General features: G+C 32.3%; 1 protein-coding gene across 2 annotated transcripts; it reads right to left on the reverse strand.

Moving 5' to 3' along the window:
• Nucleotides 1-1,143: 1,143 nt before the first annotated feature.
• LOC143045460 (uncharacterized) lies at nt 1,144-21,650 on the reverse strand. 2 transcript variants are annotated; one of them, XM_076217978.1, is made up of 11 exons: nt 21,507-21,650; nt 14,436-14,502; nt 13,760-13,799; nt 11,848-11,986; nt 8,826-8,903; nt 8,239-8,334; nt 7,656-7,826; nt 6,968-7,191; nt 6,074-6,612; nt 5,336-5,463; nt 1,144-1,320 (listed from the first exon to the last, which is right to left on the reverse strand). In XM_076217978.1, the coding sequence occupies exons 1-10, from the start codon at nt 21,609-21,611 to the stop codon at nt 5,369-5,371; spliced, it is 1,554 nt and encodes a 517-aa protein (XP_076074093.1). In that variant the 5' UTR covers nt 21,612-21,650; the 3' UTR covers nt 1,144-1,320; nt 5,336-5,368. The 2 variants fall into 2 exon arrangements, with proteins under 2 accessions (XP_076074093.1, XP_076074092.1); XM_076217977.1 differs by having other exon boundaries at nt 5,336-5,466.
• Between the last annotated feature and the right edge of the window lie 179 nt (nt 21,651-21,829).

Below are 21,829 nucleotides of genomic sequence, written 5' to 3' on the forward strand. Positions count from 1 at the left end.
TTCAACATAGAAAACTAAAGATTTCTCATCAATTACCATAGTATAGTATGTATCAAGGTCGAGGAAGTCGAGATTTATTACTTTAATCTGCGGTAAGTACACAATGATGTGATTCTAATTAAGTCAAACTCCACTGATACAACAGTATGGTTAAAGTGAAACTTTACGCGAGAGATGTTGGGAAACCAAGCTCTTGACGACATCCAACCAGAACTCTTTATAATTCGTTAAAAAACCCAAACACGTGTATTTTGATAGACCTCATTCAAAGTAGTATAAACGGTGATAACTCAAGTCAAGTTTGTTCTAAACTACTCTTTTCTCTTCTGCAAATTTAAAATTGATGTATTAAATTCTAAGGCTTAGATTGGTAGAACTCTAGCCGAATCCGGTATTCAACAGTTAGGAGGTAGACTAGGTTTAAACATACCACTTTTTAGGCTACTCATTGAACAAAAACTTTTACTTTTGGTTTGTCGTTAACTGTAAGCCAATGTTTATGGAGGGTCCCTCAATTTTAAAGGCATTTCCAAACTCCAGCTAATACTTTTCACATGATTCAGCTTTATGACATTTCTTTTTCATTTGCCTAAGGCCAGAATATTATAACTGGAGCAGTTTCATTTCAGAGTCATAATGCTATTTCACAAATTTCATCATAAAATAACTCTACAAGACATAGTATTTCAGTCAGCATCCTTTATCTTCACTAGTATTAAGATATATTCATATACTGTTACGTCTGTTAAAAGCACCGACGTAACGAATACCACACCTTAGTCCTGCTTCTGAAACTTGCACAGGAATGATGAATAAAACTACATATGTGTTGCTCCATTTCATAAAGTTCGTTAAAAGAATAAAAATCTACCACTCCAGACAAGGTCAATATGTAGGAGAACCACTTGACAGGTCATGAATATTTTTATTTTAATAATTACTTTCATGTTTAATTTTCATTGAATAAGTACACATTTTGTTTAAGGGCCAGCTGAAGCCTGCCTCTGTGTGTGGGATTTTCCCACTGTGTTAAGTCTCATTGGTGGCCTTCATCTCTGTTCTGTTCTTTGATCCCTATTTCCCTTCTCAATAATGAAATAAACTGTCTTTTTAGTAAAATGTAAGCTACAACACAAAGGTCACTTAAAACTTTATACAATTTTATTGTTCAAGCAATTGGATCAACATATATATCAAAAAATGACTCAATAACAGATTAATGTTCAACAGCGAATTTCTCTGTCGGAGTGGTCAGTAGAAAATGGAAATGTATCTGTATGTACAATGGCAATTAACACTCATCCTGCAATGGCTTCCTCACTGAAACGAAAAAAAAGTTAAACATATTTTAATATTTAATTAAAGAAAACTTAGACATTGTTTTCATCTGAAATACAAAACTGTTATTTCAAATACCTTGTTTTTAAAATAGAACAAACTAATCCACAAGATGCCATTTTCTAAAATGTCCAACAAAGCTGCCAAGAAAACCAAAATAAAGTATGAACAGCATCGAACACTGATATGCCTCACTGTGTGACCTACCAGTTTAATTAAAAAAATATTGAGAATTCTTGACTGCAATGCCACAAAAAGGCTCACCCAAGTCTCACTTCCAGAACTTTTATCATGTAGAGAGAAAAAAAAATGTGATAAAAATTTGAATTGAAAGATGGTGTTTCTTTTTATGGAATTCTAAATAAGGAGTTTGACTACCAGTTGTATATCAATATTTAAGTAATGTCAGCAGATATTTAGCGGGCACATATTATAAAGGCACAGCTCTCTCGTAAATGTAAACCTAGACTGTATAAAACATGTATTTAGTTTTAGTAAAGAAAATGGATAAAAAAATATTACCAGAAAACAAACAGTCATGATATATCCAAGTAGTTGCTTTTAGTTGTACACATATGCATAAAAATGTTATACATCAAATGGCACCTTGTGGATTTTTTTTAATTCAAATTTGACACTACTATATGAAAAGTTTAAGACAGGGTCTGTATAAATATTTTCCAAAAATAAATAAACTCATGATATTAAATTCCTAAAGAAAAGGTTCTTCATTTTCATCAAATAATTATTATTGAAATTTAATAACTGTTTTATTAATTTCTTGTCTGAAACTTTTCAATATGAATAGGTTGTATATCATAAATTTCATAAAAAATCTCAGGAAATACCTTACATTGTACTTTTATAAAAAATTAAACCTACATTTGCTGTGCTATTTTAGTGTCTTATACATTGTATAACTAAGTTTTAAGGACAAAGAAACTTTAAACTTTCTCTACAAATATGTATTAAAGTAAATGAATTTGAACATTAGATCATTTAAAATTTCAATCAATCAGACTTAAATACTGTATATAATTAGGATTTTCATCAGTGGTGCTACAATCAATTTTTGGTCGGTCAACTATAATTTCCATTATGGGGAAAAAAGGTTGTACTGTGTTAAAACTTGTTTAAACTTATAATTCACATATTTAAAACAATTTGAATGGATTTTCTATGAATTTTCAAGAAACTTCATGTATTCTTTGGCATCTTTCATGTCGTTCTTTTTGTACAATCTTCCTTCAACCTAAACAGATTGGTACATAGAAAGAAAAGGGGTCAAAGAAACAAGCATAATTTAGAACTTTTCTAATGCTTATCTGTGTATTTTAAAATAACCTTATTTCAGAAATTATACATTTTAAAATGTTGAAAATTTATTCTGGTTTATGCATTTTAAATGATTTTTAATAGTAAAATTTCAACCCAGTCACTTTCAATTGCAGAATAAGTTTTTGCTTATAGTTAAGATCTTGTGTTAATTTCAAGATGTTCTGTTTGTTGTCAAACTCTTTGGGAAATCTACCCATTGTTTTTGTATACTGTTATTCAAAAGAAGGAAAAGCTTCTGTAAAAGAATTTTGAAGGTACTTCCTGAGAGTTGTTTAGTGTAACCTTTGTAATAAGGTGGGATCTCTTTAGTATACCTCTATTACAATGTTCCCTTTATCATCCATAATGGTTGACGCCTTTTCTCCTGTCCAGTTCTGCTTTCTAGAAAGCTTGTTCAATCATTCAGTGGGATAAAGAAAACCATTCACATAACATGTAGTAAACAGTTCATATTAAAATCACACACTTCTCTCTAACATGCTTTTGAGTATTTGTGTTGGCTTTCTATTTCATTCATGATTTTATCCCATAAATCTTTCTATTCAACACCAACCAATTATTCAATAAGAATACAGAATGATAAATGATAGTATCTACTCCAATCATATTTCTAACCCTTATTTAAAATGTCCCTATTACAGATCGAAATTCTTAGAGTAAATCTCTGTTTCGTGTATTCCATGATGGTCTAATTTGAGAAGTCCTTTCCTATATTTCATCGTTATTTCACAAAATTAATATTTTACCTTCGACAATTTCACAACTGAACTCAGATTTACTAGTAAGTTTATTACATTGTTCCATGTTTAAAATTTAAAAAAATTATCCAAGAATTGTTATAATAAACAACAAACAAAACACATTTAAAAGTACATTTTTTTTTTAAAAATGACAAATAAATATCTTATAACTACAAAATTTATGTTACTTAATTGACAATAAACCAACTACTCTCCATTTACTGTAGTTCTTTTTAATGTTTCAAGCCAATCATACATATATAAGTATATCAATTTCTTAAATAATATTCCCTTACTCCTTTTAAGATTTTTTAATGCATTTCAAAACTGTTTAGTACACATGTATCAAAATTTAAAAAAAATATCATAAATTGGTATTTTTTCTCTTGAATTCAGAAGATATCTAGCCTTGAAGCAGCACTATCCCCCCAACAATGGCAAGCTAACTCTCTTGTGAAATGAAAAACTCTTTTAGTTTTAATTTTAAGTCATCTTTGAAAGCATTAGCTGGATTTTATCAATCTTGCTTTCAATAAATTTTAATATGTAAAAAATGTGTAGTTTGGCTTCATATAACTTGTGTGTGAACTTAAAGGTTTTGTCCATAAGTAATTGTTTATGCATCAAATGAAAAATTCAGAGAGCTAGACTACCATAATTTTGAATGACAACATATCATATCATAGTAGGATTACATATCAATCTGAAGTCTAGAGGAAGAGAGATTTAAGAAAAATTGAAAGAAGAACTGTAAATAAACACAACAAGCATACAATACTGATTTTTGTTTATCATTTTTCTGTTATAAGTCACGTCTTTTTCCAACAATCTTAAAGCAATAGAGGAGGCTATAAAATTGGAAATATATCAATTGCCAGGTTGAAAGCGGTAACCCCATGAATCCTTTACCACTATAGAATACATGTATTATAAACTCAACACAAAATGTTTGCTTAAATCAATTTATAAGATGTTTCAAGCCTCATCTATTGTTTAAACAACTGTAAAATGTATGTTTAGTTTTTTTTCTCCAAATCTTTTTAAATATCCTTTTTTTTTGTAAACAAGAACATGAACATTGCAAACATTAACTGCACCATTTACACTCTGAGAAATTAAATCTTACCTCGTAAATAAACATTATTTTTATGATGTTAACATTCAATATACACTGTTCAAAATGGTACACACTCTACTGAAATCAAATAAACGCTCAATATTTAATTTATGTTGAGTTCGTCATAGTAACAACAAAAGTTGCCACTCACCTCTAGTGAGCATAGTCACACCACCCAACATCTTCTGTTTTGATTTCAGTCTTACCTCTACTTTCAGCTTCAAATCTGTTGTCTGACCCAAAGGGAGTTGGCTTCCCAAAATGGACAAATTCCTACTTGAAAAGAATGGCGTCACTTACCTCCAAATTATCCAAATTTCTGAGAAACATACCTTTGTTTTCTTTATCTTTACTGAATGTGAAATTAACTGATAAAAGATTGAACTAACCTCGCTATTGCTGCCAATATCAGAGTATCAGGTAGGCATATTAGGAATTTAAATGTTATTAACACAGAGGGTATTTGGTTAACATTCAGACAATATTTTAGCGTATTTTCACATTTACTCCTCTTAACTAAATGCTATGACACATGTGTAGAAAGGTATTGGTTTATATGCTTAAAAGTTAAAACAAGGCATAGGTACTTTCTTTTATATTCAAACTGCCATTTCTCTGTTACTACTGAAAACCAGACAGAGATGTCACTTAATCTTATAAATCTATCCTGTATTTCTAAGGCTGTATTTGATCGCTAACCTTATATGAGAAAGACTGCATTTTCATTTAATAAACAGACCCCCCAGTGATCCACTCACCTTGTAAATCTGGAGTAATCTCCCTTGGGAAACACTTCACTTACCTCATTTTGGATCATATTTTATGTCACCTTTCCTCATTGCATGGGTTCTTCAATGTTCTCAGGATTTTCGTTGTTTTCTAGTGACTTTTCTTCTGATCTTTCTTCACTTTTCTTTCTCTCTGGCTCTTCTACTGAAGAAGTTGTGAATTTTCAAAATTAAGTTACAATATGCAGTAGATAAACACCTTCATTAATATTTACAAGTAACTGTTCCTTGGATTTCAAATAAAATTCTATTCTATTATTGTATATTGTTTCCAGTCACATTCATAAACCAGAATGTGTCCCCAGTACACGGATGCCCCACTCGCACTATCATTTTCTATCTTCAGTGTACTGTGAAATTGGGGTCAAAACTCTTATTTGGCATCAAAATTAGAAAGATCATATCATAAGAAACATGTGTACTAAGTTTCAAGTTGATTGGACTTCAACTTCATCAAAAACTAGCTTGACCAAAAACTTTAACCTGAAGCGGGACAAAAGGATGTGCAGACCAGAAAACATAAAAACACTATCGTAGGTGGGGCATCAAAAGGTCATGTTTTGTTTAAATGCTGGACTTTTGCTGCAGGAAAGCTATCTTACTTTTTTTCTATGATGTCAAGTGATAGTCAACAAATATACTACTTCACATAATATTCACAAGATTTTAAAATATACAAGAAGAAAAAAGAACAAAATCATAAACCGGGTTAAACATAACTACAATCAAGATTTTAGTCTTTATCTAATTACCAGGTTTGTCTTCTTTCTCTATGCTCTTTTCTTTTTCTCCATTCTCTTGGTCTTTATCCCTACTTCTCTCTCTGCTCTTATGATCCTTGTCTCTACTTCTTTCTCTACTCTTTTGATCTTTGTCACTGCTTCTTTCTCTACTCTTATGATCCTTGTCTCTGCTTCTTTCTCTACTTTTATGATCCTTGTCCCTACTTCTTTCTCTACTCTTATGATCTTTGTCTCTACTTCTTTCTCTACTCTTATGATCTTTGTCTCTACTTCTATGATCCCTACTCCTTCTGTCTTTCCTATCTTTATCCCTGCTTCTGTCTCTACTTCTCTTGTCTCGACTTCTATCCCGACTTTTTCTATCTTTATCCCGACTTTTGTCTCGACTTCTTACATCTCTACTTCTCCTGTCCCTGTCTCTTCTCCTGGACGAGTCCTTGTCCCTTGACCGGGACCTAGTCCTTCTACGTCGGTGGTGATGCGATCGGTCGCGTGATCTGCTTCTTGATTTGTGACGATGTCGACTTCTGCTTCTACTTTTCCTACGCCTGTTTAAAAAGATGCAAGTTTTTTTAAAAAAATATAAAAATATGGTTAGATAGTAAAACAGTCATCCACAAAGTTTTCAAAAGAAATGTTAAGCTATAAATGTTTCATAAGAACTATGCATTCAAAGAAAGTAAAACTTGAAACATATTTTTACAATGATTATGTATCAGTATAAAGATCACACTGTTGATGAGATCGGCTTTGTTAAAAAAGAAATGCACATGCCAGTAGCTTTTCTTTCTTTTTCATTATATTACTGGTTTATTTTGGCTGTACAAATTTCTCTTCTCAAACAATAGATTTATGTTTACAAACAAGAAGTGGTTAGCATGCAAATAAAATACAAGTACAAACCTGTGTCTATCTTTACTTTCTGATCTCCTCTTTCTATCTCTGTCCCTATCTTTATCCCTTTGTCTTTCTTTCTCTTTTACTTTTTCTCTTTCCTTTTCTTTTTCTTTTTCCCTTTCTTGATCTCGTTTCTTACGGTCTTCTCTTTCTTTTTCTCGTTCTTTTTCTCTTTCTTCCCTTTCCTTTGCCAATCTAGACTCTCTTTCTTCGTCTTCCATTACTTTTTTCTGCAATCATATAAAATGGAAACAAGTTAAGTATATAATTAGAATGTAATTTTCCAAACAGATCATATTTTCAATATAGCAATATACAATATTGTATACAGAACATTTATCAAATGTAAAGAACTCTAGACTTTTTATTATTGAACAGGACATTGATCTAATAAATTGCTTCGATGAGCCCATCTGGATACAACACGGACAACGACATGATACCAATTTACAAAAAATAAAAATAGAATAAAAGATATATTGGGTATATATCAAAGAAAACAGCAGCCTATAAATGGAATAAAACTTATCCAAATATCAAGATATTAATATGTTTCCTTCAATAAATGGCAAGTCTCTATACTGTATGCCAAGACCATCACTATTTCATCTATCTTATACTGTTTTGAACAAAAACTACAATTCATTTTTCTCCTTAAACTATTGCTGTATAGTCAACAAGATACAATGATTACCTTTTTCCAATCCTCCACATAAGATCTGATTCTAGCATAACCAGCATGCTGTTTTCCCATTAAATGTTCATCAATTCTCTGTTGTACGTCTCCTACCACTAACAATGCCCCACATACTGTACAAACTTCCATTGTCTTCTCTGGTTCATTTGATGCATTGGCTAACTTACTCTAAAAATACAATTTATGTCATTTGATCAGATTTTTAGTCTACAATTTAGGTTAATATCGGTACAAACATCACAACTGTTGCCATATCATCACAATTTAGATGAATTTTGTTCACTATTTAATTTAAAGACTGAAACTTAGTTTTTTGATCTACAACTCCTCTGAACAAGAAAATGGCAAATTGATATCCCTTGTAAGAATTTATATTTCCTTTGATTTGTATCTAAACTGTCTGATTCCTTCAAAATTAATATCTTTATAAGTAGACAAAAATAAACAAATTATGCCCATAAATTCATGAATATATTTTAGAATCTTAAAATATTGAGAAGCACTTTTTGCCCCTTTTAATATTATCTATTTTATTTAACAATTATGCTTAACACTGTGAATATGAACTCCCTTCACATACCTCCTCTAGTTGTCTTCTCTCATCTCTAAGTTGTTCACAAAGTTTCATTACACCTTGAGCTTCCTCAACCTTTCCTTCACAACCTAGTTCTTCTGCCTTTAAAAGTACGAGTTGACTTAAAACTTAATTTGGATATCATTATACACATACTTGCTTCTTCGTGTTAGATAGAAGTACTCTTTCTCTTTGAATATGAAATTTGATAAAATCCTGGCAATACATCAGTACTAATTACTACACAGTAAAAAATGTTTAGTTTTGTATTAAAGTATTAAAAATAAAATCAATGTTCATAGGGATAAAGGCAACATTCAAGATGTTACTGCAATGTTAAATTGACAACCTTTAAGAATACAAGTGTATTCAAATGTTCAATAACTTTCTGTTGATTTTATCATAATATATGATTTATATATATAACATCACCGTAAAATTTGGATGTGATATCCTGTTTATATAAAGATTTCTACCAGAAAAACTGTTCAATCTTACATTCAAAAACTATATTTTGACTGTCTACATAAAGATAGCCTTTCTTATCATGCATATTATGAACATCTCTAGTGAGAATTTAAGTACACACTTACCTGCTGAACTAAATCATTGATTTTTTCTGTCAATATATTGATTTTCTCATCTTTCATCATATTCATATTGTTGCTCAACTGTAAATAGTTACAAAAGCATGAATTAAGATTAAAAAAAAAGAAAAAAAAGACGAAATGTTAAAACTAGTACATAATCTATAATGATATTGGTTATTTCAATCAGCTGTATCTCGTGAAGGTGCAAAAATAAATAATTGAGTTTTGTATTTTGAACAAAACTTATCACAACACAACTGCTAGTTTTAAAGATATGACTTACAGGCTTGTTATGTTTATCTTAGACAATTTTTATATGATACTGATTTTGTAACTGCTGAAAAATTAAAAAGATGCTTCATTTATCATGATAAATCAAATTGTAATGTTGTTGTTTGCATGCATGGATTTAATTCACATGTTGCCAACTTGGGATCTGTAACTTAAATTCTTTTTTAAAATGACCATGTGAATTTTTGTTGGCTGTGTTTTCCCTTTTTTAAATGAAAGATAGGTATTTAATTAAATGAAAGTGGCCATCAATTTTAAAGAATTAGCCCTTAGTTACATCATGATGGCCCCACTATGCATTAATCTTATAGATTCACCAGAGCTTACTCTCCTTTTTCTGTCCAACTGTGAACTACCAAATTTACATATTGGGCCACCCTTAAAAAATTGTTTGTTTGGCAAGTGGGTAGGTAGGTAGGGAATTTTTTTTTTTTTTAAAAGCTTTATACATGTAAATCATGAAGTCTCTAGATCAATGTTGTCTAAAGCATTGCAGCATTGTTGAGTGTACATGCTGGTGGTTTCTTTCAAAGGGGTCAACCATCAATGTAACATTCTACATCATTATAGACATATGGATAATTTCATGTAAGACAGTCAGTTTTATTGGCAGAGTTAACCAAAGTACCCAGAAAAAAACACAGAACTGAGGCAGGAAACTGACAAATTAACCATATACAAGAATGTGTCCAAAGTACACGGATGCCCCACTCGCACTATCATTTTCAATGTTCAATGGACCGTGAAAATTGGTAAAAAATATAATTAGGCATTAAAATTAGAAAGATCATATCATAGGGAACATGTGTACTAAGTTTCAAGTTGATTGGACTTCAGCTTCATCAAAAACTACCTTGACCAAAAACTTTAACCTGAAACTCGCACTTTCATTTTCTATGTTCAGTGGACCGTGAAATTGGGGTCAAAAGTTTAATTTGGCTTTAAAATTAGAAAGATCATATCATAAGGAACATGTGTACTAAGTTTCAAGTTGATTGGACTTCATCAAAAACTACCTCGACCAAAAACTTTAACCTGAAGCGGGACAGACGGACGAAAGAACGGACGCACAGACCAGAAAACATAATGCCCCTCTACTATCGTAGGTGGGGCATAAAAATGTATGACGTGAAAATTGAACTTTTATTGTGGAACTGCCCATTAAACAGAGGCCTAATGTCACATCTTGAAGTAGTGGCCACAGTTTGGTAAAATTACCATAAGTTAAATGGCTCAACCACTACGGCTCCTTGTACAAATGGACAAAGATTTAAAACTTTAATTGTTTGCTTTGGTTTTATGAACATCACTTTCTACACCATATGGGTAATTTCATGGCAGTAAGTTTTAGTGGCATATTAACCGTAGTACTTGAAGGAAAACGCCAACCTGTGGGAGGAAACGGACTAACCTTATCACATATGACATGAAAATCAAACCTTAATTTTGCAACTGCCCAACTAGGGCTCAAACCAATACCCAGAGGCTAGTAATCAAAACATGTAAGGTGTGCCGAACTACCATACAAACACACCTACTGCCCCTGATAAGTTTTGAGGATAAAGGATCTGACCCAAATTAGGATAGCAAAATATTAAAAATTTGGAAGGTTGGCACAAATAGACATGGTGTTTATACCAATATTATCCAAGTGCAAGGTTTTTCAGGGCTAGCTAGGTTTAAAAAGTATAAATTCAAAATGGAAATATGCAGCAGGACAGACAATTTTTGCAGATAAATAAATTATGGGTTGTAATGCGTTTGATTAACAGAAATCTGGACATGCATTACATGAATAAAGATAAATTAATGAGCCATTAGAATTGTGGAAAAGGAGGGGATTTTATTCATCACTAGTACACTAGATACATTTATAAATATGTTTCTGTCAGTATCTTTTATGTTTTAAGAATTATCTTATTCATGTTAAGAAGAATTAAGGCAAGAAAAGGGGGAAGTACTTCAATTGACACAAGATGCTAGTCTTTAAAATATGTATGTTTTGTACCAGGCTAGCATCTACTGGTACAAAACTACTATGAACCTGTAAATCTGGGACCATTTTGGTCTTTAAGCTTTGGTGCTTACAGCCATAATTATCTTGAATCATCAATGCATCATTGTGGTTCTGACTATAGTAGATACTTTGTTCTCTGGTTCAAGGGAAAATTTGTCAATGATAAATTTCAAATATTTAATAAGTTCAACAAATGTAAGAGCCACGCATATTTGTTCTGTGATGTCCCGGTGAAAAATCTCATGAAGCGACAAAGTCAAGCAGAAATCATCTGTTTCTGCTTTACAAAAGATAAAATTTGAGCCCTCTACAAGGTCTCTCAGAACGTTTCTTTCAAAGAATAGCAGAAAATTTGATTTTTGATAAAATCCATCTCCCTTAACCAATGCATTGCAGCAAAGGGAGATGTTTTCCCCTGCCGCCCTCTTTGACATTACTTTTGGCAGACTTTTTCAATTCCATGTCATTTAAATGTTTGCTCCCAATACAGTGTAAGGCAAGCACTTTTAAGATCGTGATTTGAAATAAGTAAAGCCAGGAACAAACTCTGCGGATACGATCAAATTCCGGCACAATTTCGATTTTTTTTAAATAAAAAAAATAAATTTCTAATACGCAAATAAAATTATTTGGGCGGCAAGTTTTTCATTGGATCGGGCGGCAATGCCAAACAAATGAAATTTTATTTTAGGCCTTATCCATACTTATTTTACTTACACTGCCCTGTTGATTACTCAGAGCCAGGCGCTGATGTCCTCGCTTTATTCTTCTTTCACAATCTGAAACCAAACTTTGTAAATAACGGTGAAAATCTTCTTCATAACCAACTTTTCCAAATTTGGAACTTTTTGTATATCTAAAATGGAAAAAAAACACAGATATTTAGAATGTATATGTAAAAGTTTTTAATGATATCTCTTAGGAATAGATTACCTTAGCTGTATTTGGCAAACTTTTAGAAATTTTTGGTCCTCAATGCTCTTCAACTTCGTACTTTATTTGGCCTTTTAAACATTTTTTGATTCGAGCGTCACTGATGAGTCTTTTGAAGACGAAACGCCTGTCTGTCATAAATATAAAATTTTAATCCTGGTATCTATGATGACTTTATTAAATATATTTCATTATTTCAACCTTTTCACAAATAATGAATCGCTACACCCAACATTGATCAATTGTACTTCATGTACTAAGTTACTTTTTTCAAGTTGACTAAACACAACACATAGGCACTGCAAAAGCAGGGTATCAGACTGCAATCCCATTATTTGCCTAGGGTTCATTAAGGCAAATTATTATAACTATCAACTTCTTGACTTCATTCCAATGTAATTTGTACTTCTGTCATGGTGGTTAACTATGCAGTTTGATGAACAGCAAACTGTAAAGTTTAAATAATGTTACAGCAGATTCCAACGAGTATGAAGCTACAGGTAGATTATTTGGTTAGCCTCCTTGTTAGCTCAACCATGAAATGATTATTACCTCAAAATTGGGAGGAGCATAGCACCAATTCATCATCCAATGAAAACACTCATATCAATGGCCTGTTTATAATATGTATGTTTCATACAAACTGGTTTCCCTAAACAACTTTGCAAATTAAATTTCATTTCTTATAGTTTTTGATTGAATTAAAAAATTCTATGTTTTACAATAAATTAGAAGGGGAGTAAGGTTTATGTTTTGTTCAAGGATGATGTACTCTTGTGTTGATTCAATGCTAAACAAATGGAAATTTTATAGAAAATCCACAGCATTTCCCCTTGCACTTTCATAGTTGGCAATTTAGTACTTGATATATGGAGGATTGTTTGCAATTAAGCAGTGCTAGCAATGATTTCATTAAAACAAGTTTATAAATTTACATATTGGTCTAAACAAATATATATATGGACCAATTCAAGTACACCTTCTAGGGTGCGCTCGAATTTCGTGACTTCGGACGATTTTTTTTAATTTACATTAACGGTTGTCTAGGACTTTTTGTAAACAATAAACGCTAGCACATCATAGAAAATCAAGTGAGTAGTCTATGCTTAAATTTTATAACAAAAATATCTGTGGATTTTCTACAAAAATCTTGGTTTATTTGCCACAAAATCCCGTTTAACTTTTAAATGCAATAAAATGGCCCATCTCTATTATTCATTATCTTTACTGTTTTTATATTATTGCAGTTTGAAACATTCGTAATTCAAAGGCTACAGAAGGGGTCATTAACCTTATACATACGCATAACTGGATTTATAAATGAACGGAGTAATTGACTGAAATAAAATTGGCAAATCAAACACACCTACAACATGCTTGTGAATTAGCTTATACTTATCAATAAATTTTAAATTTAGATTGAAAACTTATTTTTAAAACTGACTTGTAAAACAAGTTTTACAATGTTTATATTCTGTCACTAGTTCTGATTGGTTCTCTGTTTAACTATTGACTCCACCCAAAGGCTTGTGTACCTTATCTAATAATGATTTCATGGTTCAGCTAGCAAGGAAGCTAACCAAAGAATCTACATTTAACTTCATACTCGTTGGAATCTGCTGTAAACAAACTTTGGACTTTGACTACCATTCTATGTCGTATCAATGTCATGTATGCTAACTTAAAGTTAACTTACTCTTTCTTGAGATGATCATCATGAAGTTTTTCACATGGACCTAAAATATATACATGTATAATAGAAACCTACATGTAACTACATATGATTTGTAAAGTGAAGATGTGCATATGGTTGACATGTAGGTACTACTAACTAAAAGACAGAATAAATACTTAGACAATTCTTCCATACAGACTCAAAGATTTTTAAATCAACATATCAAATTAACCTTTTCCATTAAACCCATTTTTATATGTGTTATCAAAAATAAAATCGTTTTGTCTGGCAAAATTTAAATTGTATATACAGGATTTAAAAAAATATCAGAAATAAAATCTATGATCTTATAGAAAATAAAATATTTCTCCAAATGAGGTGTTTCCAGTCTAGTTGGCAAAGGGGCTGTCCCTGGTTGGTGCTACTTAAAAATGAGTGCATTTTATTGATGTTTTTAGAACACACATCTCCAATGTTAACTTAACCAACCTGTGAGCCAGAATGCTCTGAATTAAATATATTTTTTGCAACATACATGTATATGAATTTTAAAATTTACGGTAAGAAAAGTTCTGACTGATCATGCTGATGGAGTTCTTTTTTTCATGTTTGATCAATGCACAGATTTCATAGTGTATCTTACTGGAAGTACAGTCTGTTCAAATTCTTTCACATTAGCATGTGTCAATCAACTCACCTAAATCAGCTCTTGTGTTAACAAACAGTTCATGTGGACAAAAACCACACAGATAATATTTACATACCTGAAAAATAAAAGATTTTTTTCCATCTAAATCAAGACCCACAATTTTAAGAGAACTTTACTTGCTTGGTCAACATATACTACAAATTAAAGAACCTTAGTGAGCACGCTCACATACCCCACGTCCCCACATTGTCATTGGAGAAATTAAATAAGTATAAGAAAAAAAAATTGTATAAGAAAAAATACTGAATAATAATTTCCTGTCAATATACACATCTACATAGTATGTCCTTATTATCTACAAAATTTCATGAAATTCTGTTGTGTGTTTTCAGAGGAGTTGAGATGACAAACTGTTAGAGAAGAACATTGAAGCAAATAAGTTCAAAGGGGCATAACTCCTAGAAAAAAAATTGAATCGTAATTTCCTGTTGATATGCACATATACGTAGTATGTCCTTATTATCTACAAAGTTTCATGAAATTCTGTTGTGTGGTTTCAGAGGAGTTGAGATGACAAACTGTTGAAGTAGTACCTTAGAGCAAATAAGTTCAAAGAGGTGTAACTCCTAGAAAAAAAATTGAATCATGATTTCCTGTCTATATGCACATCTACATAGTATGTCCTTATTATCTGAAACGGTTTCATGAAATTCTGTTGTGTGTTTTCAGAGGAGTTGAGATGACAAACTGTTGCAGTAGTACATTGAAGCAAATAAGTTCAAAGGGGCGTAACTCCTAGAAATAAAATTGAATCAGAATTTCCTGTTGATATGCACAACTACATAATATGTCCTTTTCATATAAAAAGATTTCGTGAAATTCTGTTGTGTGGTTTGAGAGGAGTTACGATTACAAACTGTTGCAGTAGTACATTAAAGTAAATAAGTTCAAAGGGGCATAACTCCTAGAAAAAAAATTGAATCGCAATTTCCCGTCGATAAGCACAACTACATAGTATGTCCTTATTATCTGAAAAGGTTTCGTGAAATTCTGTTGTGTGGTTTGAGAGGAGTTGCGATGACAAACTGTTGCAGTAGTACATTAAAGTAAATAAGTTCAAAGGGGCGTAACTCCTAGAAAAAAAATTGAATCGCAATTTCCCGTCGATATGCACAACTACATAGTATGTCCTTATTATCTGAAAAGGTTTCATGAAATTCTGTTGTGTGGTTTGAGAGGAGTTGCGATGACAAGAAACAGGACTGACGGACGGACGGACGGGTCAAAAACATTATACCCTCCGCAACTTTGTTGCATGGGGTATAATTAGTTTAGTCTATTTTAGTACAAAATGTAATTAAATAATTAAATTTTAAACTACAACATATTATCTCAGAGGAAAAAATTGTCATTTACATGTATGGCATGCATGTGTGCACATATTTATTTTTGTGAGAACCTTATTTATTTTTTCAGTGAAAATTTTATAACAGATTTGAGGTATGATACCCTATGATGGGAATAATACTCATGAGTCTGAGTCATGTATCAGGATCTTTCCAAATGTATGTATCATGTTTACTACAAATTAAGACTCCTTAGTAAGATACCTGTAAGATTGTTGTGGGGCTCATAAGGAAGGATCCTATCCTTTTTAGCCCACCATATTCAGGGCTCACACTACTTCAGAATTATAGGGAGAAGTGCTCATTCGCGCGGTGCGCTACAATGTTTGGATTTTACTATAGTATAAAGGGTCATATATAAATTAAAGAACCTTAGTGAGCACGCTCACATACCCCACGTCCCCACATTGTCATTGGAGAAATTAAATAAGTATAAGAAAAAAAAATTGTATAAGAAAAAATATTGAATAATAATTTCCTGTCAATATACATAGTATGTCCTTATTATCTACAAAATTTCATGAAATTATGTTGGTGTTTTCAGAGGAGTTGAGATGACAAACTGTTGCAGAAGTACATTGAAGCAAATAAGTTTAAAGGGGTATAACTCCTAGAAAAAAAATTGAACCGTAATTTCCTGTTAATATGCACATCTACATAGTATGTCCTTATTATCTACAAAGTTTCATGAAATTCTGTTGTGTGGTTTGAGAGGAGTTGGGATGACAAACTGTTGCAGTAGTACATTAAAGTAAATAAGTTCAAAGGGGCGTAACTCCTAGAAAAAAAATTGAATCGCAATTTCCCGTCGATATGCACAACTACATAGTATGTCCTTATTATCTGAAAAGGTTTCGTGAAATTCTGTTGTGTGGTTTGAGAGGAGTTGCGATGACAAACTGTTGCAGTAGTACATTAAAGTAAATAAGTTCAAAGGGGCGTAACTCCTAGAAAAAAAATTGAATCGCAATTTCCCGTCGATATGCACAACTACATAGTATGTCCTTATTATCTGAAAAGGTTTCGTGAAATTCTGTTGTGTGGTTTGAGAGGAGTTGCGATGACAAACTGTTGCAGTAGTACATTAAAGTAAATAAGTTCAAAGGGCGTAACTCTTAGAAAAAAAATTGAATCGCAATTTCCCGTCGATATGCACAACTACAGAGTATGTCCTTATTATCTGAAAAGGTTTCGTGAAATTCTGTTGTGTGGTTTGAGAGGAGTTGCGATGACAAGAAACAGGACTGACGGACGGACGGATGGACGGGTCAAAAACATTATACCCTCCGCAACTTCGTTGCGTGGGGTATAATAATGTTCTTTTTATATTGTTCAATTCATATCTGAGTGAGTATACAATTAAAGTAACATTTCAAATTAAAAGTTGTTTAAGTTTTACTAAGGTTCTTGTGAGAAACTACCAACTAAATATTTAATATCTAGCACTAAAAAAAAAAATTTTTTATTTTAAAAAATGTAAAGAAATTATAATATATCAATTACAATTTAATTCAAAACCTCTCTTGTGTATGAAATTCACTGTTTCTCATTAAAATATATAAAAGTTATTAAGCTGGGCCATAATATATTGATATTAGTATATGAAACAATCCATTCAAAATATAGGGAATTATATACACCAATCAATTAGATGTAACCAAAAGTCTCTTAATGCGTGTGGAATACGTAATTTTTCCCTTTGGGATCAATATTCTTCTGTCAGCTGTTCCATCCGTGCGTCCGTAGTAATTATTGTAAAAGTACGGATTTCGGTCTTAGCTGCTCCGGTTCAGATCTGTAGTTAATAAATCGGTCAATGGCGGACGAATGCAAGAAAATTTACAAAAATAAACGATGTTTGACAAGTTATTTGGAAAGGAACATGACGTTTTTAATGCAATAAATGGATTAAACATTTACTGAAGGCAACTTTTATGACGTTTAAATGAAGTAACAAACTTATTTTGCCGCTGAAATTTAGGTTTTCGAGTAACAAGCACTGGAACTTGCGGAAATGCATGAAGGGATAAAAAGTTGCATTTTTGTCAAGTTACCTGCTACACACTGCAAAGACAATGCTTCAACATCTTTTCTTAAGATAATGAATCGTTTATGTCTAAATTTCTTTAGTTATCAATAAAAAAATGTTTCATCAACTTGGTAAAAATTGAAAATGTCCGATGTCAGACGGAAGCGACTGAAAGCGAGTATCGTCAAGAACAGGGCGCCTTGTTTTCGCTTTTGGGGGTCGGGGAAAGCGAAGTGACAGTCGGGAAAGCGACTTCTTCACCCAAGTCGCCTGGTAGCGTGAGCCCTGCATATTTTGGTACACTTTTAAAACTAATACAATCATCAATCCTGCATGATTTGGTGCAATATTTCATACAATTAAAAAGTTATATATAAAATTATTTCTTCTTCTTCTTTAAGTTTCTAGTGATCCTACAATTATTGAAGATTATTCGCCAGGTGTTGACTATAAAATTTATAATTTACACTGTAGCAAGAAAAATAAAACCAGGTGCTCCGCAGGGCGCAGCTTTATACGACCCCAGTGGTTGAACCCTGAATAGTTGGGCCAAATTTGGTCACAATATTCAAGCTTGATTCCGTCTGAATTTGGATTGTGATCAAATTTTTGACATAATATAGGTTTTTGTTACAAAATTAATGTGGTCAAAGATCTAACAAATCTATTGCACAATACTGTGCAATTGAAGATTTCTTCTTGAAACTTGAAAAAAAGGAAGCCCTTTAAAAAATGGTAAACAAAAAATCCCCCCCAACTTTTTGAACCCCCGTTGGAGCAATAACCCTTAAACTCAATCCCATGCTTTCCATTGCAGTATTGAACCTTGTAGTACAATTTCAGAGAGATCCATACACTTAAACACAAGTTATTGTCATAATTGTTTGGAAACTAGAATCATGCTTCTTTTCGGCCCTTTTTTTGGCCCCTAATTCCTACATATTTTGGGCAATTAACCCAAAACTTAATCCCAGCCTCCCCTTTGTTATATGGTACATTGTGGTACAATTTCAGAGAGATCCATACTATTACACATAAGTTATTGTCTTGAAACTGGAAAAAAGCTTGTTTTGACCCCTTTTTGGTCCTAATTCCTAAACTTTGGCTCCATAACCCCTAAAATGAATCCAAACCTTCTACTTGTGGTTTTAAACATTGCGGTATGATTTTAGAGCAATTGAAATACTTCTAAGTTCTACACAAGTTATTATCCTGAAACTAGAAAAATGCTTGTTTTGGGCCCCTTTTGGGCCCTAATTCCTAATCGGTTGGGACCATCATCCCCAAAATCAATCCCAACCTTCCTTTTGTGGTATTGAATCTTCTGAAAAAATTTCATGAAGATCTATTCACTTAAACTAAAGTTATAATCCGTAAACCAATGTGTCTTCGGAGGACGATGACGCAGACGACGACATCATACCAATATACCCAGAGCTCCAGATAAGAATTCACAAATTGGGTTTTTTACCCACCATTTTCTTACATGTATATAATTGGGTGATAAAGTTTATTGATTGCATTATCAATTCCAATTCACCCCTCATGTTAATATCAAATTGGGTTTTTCACCACCAAGCTCCTTAATGTATTGGGTTTTTTCATCAACACAATATTGAATATTTAGGCAATATCAACCCCAGATTTTTTTTTCCATCTTAAATATGTTTCTTTCTTTGTTTAGCTGTTTTATTTGGTTTATTGACTGAGAAGCAATTGTAGGTTTAATTTGTGTTCCGTTTCAAACCTTCTGCCAGTTTTGTATTTTCTCATATAAACTGTAAAAAAAACGGATATATATGTGTATTCACAGGCACTCGTCTTATACCTTTATATAATAAATTCTGAGACCAGTGCCTGTGTGTGTATTCATTAATTAACCGTAAAATGAAAAAAATAGTATATAAACTCTAATTATACTTGAATGTTTTTGTTTTATTCCAATTTTCATAAATCTGGGTTTAGGTGTCTTTTATTAAAACTTTTGGTTTCTGATGCTTTATCATGTCATAATTGATTTGGCCTTTTTCCAACTGATTTCGTTTTTAAGGAAACCCTGCTTTTATTAGCAATGTTTTCGTTAAGGTACGCACACACGCCTGTTTGTTCGATGGACGCTTCCTAAAAACACTGGCTGAGTCTTGTTATCATCATAACTTTCCCTAAGCTTTTCAAAAGAAGCAGAAAACATGCTTCTATTCAATATTTTTACCGGACATTCACTTTTGTTTTAATTCAATGTATGTTATGATAAATCCCGAGCAATGCGAAAAAAATATGACTTCATGACACACGCTAATTGGATAAACGCCGAGAAGATCGAAATGTTTTCAAAAAAACGTGTACCTATCGAGCAACGGAAAACTCTAACAGGGACCCATTTCAGCTACTTGATGCAGGGATCTATTTTTAGAACGAAAGGAAATTTCCAATTATAAATATTATAAAAATAGTTTACGCGACGACTGTAAACAGATAAGGGTAAATAACGCAAATGGTAGTCAATAAAAGGGTTGAGAACTCATGGTTTTGGAATATAATTGGGTTTTCCTTTGAATTAATTGGGTTATTGAACCCTGCAATGGGCAATTGCATTGGGTTTTTTATTATTTGTATTGCGTGATCACGCAAATACGCAGCTTATCTGGAGCTCTGATACCATCCAAAAAATGTTTTGGGGTCATATAAAAATCAAAATAACATATGCACATTTGAAAAATAAATTTAGATAAAACTATATACATTTGTTAACAGAATAGTTAGGGATAGAATATGGGGATGAGAGCAGATTCTGAGAACATAGATCTTGAATCCCTGTACTTTACTGCATGATACTTTTTGTTGTGGCAGATGATTCCTATTTATAACTGGTCGTGGATAAAATGAATATTTATAACTGTCTTAAGATGTTTGTATTTGCTTAAATGAGTGAGGATTGCTATGTCTGGTTCTATTGTCTAGTGGGATCAAAAGGTTATGTGTAGGGACTGCAACAATTTCATGTATAATTTTGTTAAAGAAAACGTCTGTATGGTAAACGCCTAATTTCAAGTGGGTACCAATTTAGGTCGGTCTTCATTTTAGTACAAAAAATGTAACTGAGCTGGTGTTATGGAAGGGTTGCATGAGAAGCATGTTGCTCTTGTCTGAACTTTTTCGATTTGTGAAATTTGCTGTTTTGATGTGGATCCCAAATTATTGAGCAGTACTCTAATTTTGGTCGGACAAGAGCTTTAACTTTCGGAAAGGCTATTTTAGGTTTCTGCGAATAAATCCAAGAGATTGATTTACTTTTGATGTCATGTTATCGATATGTTTGTCACATTTTAAATTTGATTGAAGAGTTAGGCCTAAATATTTTATAGAGTAGACTTTTTCTAGAGAGTTATTGTGTAATTTATAAGTGAAGTAGGTTTGCACTGAAATGTTGCACTATTTGTGTCAAAAGACATTGGTACCTATGACAATGCAATCTTATTTCTGGATGCCCATCAACAGATCAACGTTGCACCTTAATCACAGCCAAATGGCTCGTGACGAATTGAATATTCTGGGTAAGAATAAAAAAATGTAGGCAAAGCTTGTGGCTATGCACCATAGATATGGTCACGTGACACATAACTAATTTAAGAGGCGCCAGTTCGATCAGTGTGTATAATCAGTATAGCTTTTGAATATATTTACTTCTGCATCATCCCATCGTATATCATTTTTTCTATCTGAAGGGGCCAGATTTCTATCCCTTCCCATTAATTCGTCGAGCATCGAGGCGAGAACATTCGCAGCCATGATGCTCAATCTATAGGCGATAGTAAACCACAAATTGAGACCGGCTAAAACCATGTGTATCCGGTTTTGTTGTAGGGGGTAAAAAATGGTGTCCAAGCAAGGATTTGTATAGTAATAATTTTTACTATACAAATCCTTGGTCCAAGTAATCGAATAATCACAATTTTTTTGCCAATGTAATCAAATAATCATTAATAATTCTTAAACAAGATAATCAA

The sequence above is a fragment of the Mytilus galloprovincialis genome, chromosome 9, assembly GCF_965363235.1.
Source record: "Mytilus galloprovincialis chromosome 9, xbMytGall1.hap1.1, whole genome shotgun sequence".
Classification (NCBI taxonomy): domain Eukaryota; kingdom Metazoa; phylum Mollusca; class Bivalvia; order Mytilida; family Mytilidae; genus Mytilus; species Mytilus galloprovincialis.

Excerpts from the sequence above, each read along its gene's own strand:
- LOC143045460 (XM_076217977.1), bottom strand. The coding sequence starts at position 21,611 with ATGGCTGCGAATGTTCTCGCCTCGATGCTCGACGAATTAATGGGAAGG. Across the intron at positions 8,335-8,825 it reads TCAATGATTTAGTTCAGCAG|GCAGAAGAACTAGGTTGTGA; the intron begins GTAAGTGTGTAC and ends GTACTTTTAAAG. Across the intron at positions 7,192-7,655 it reads ATGTGGAGGATTGGAAAAAG|AAAAAAGTAATGGAAGACGA; the intron begins GTAATCATTGTA and ends ATATGATTGCAG.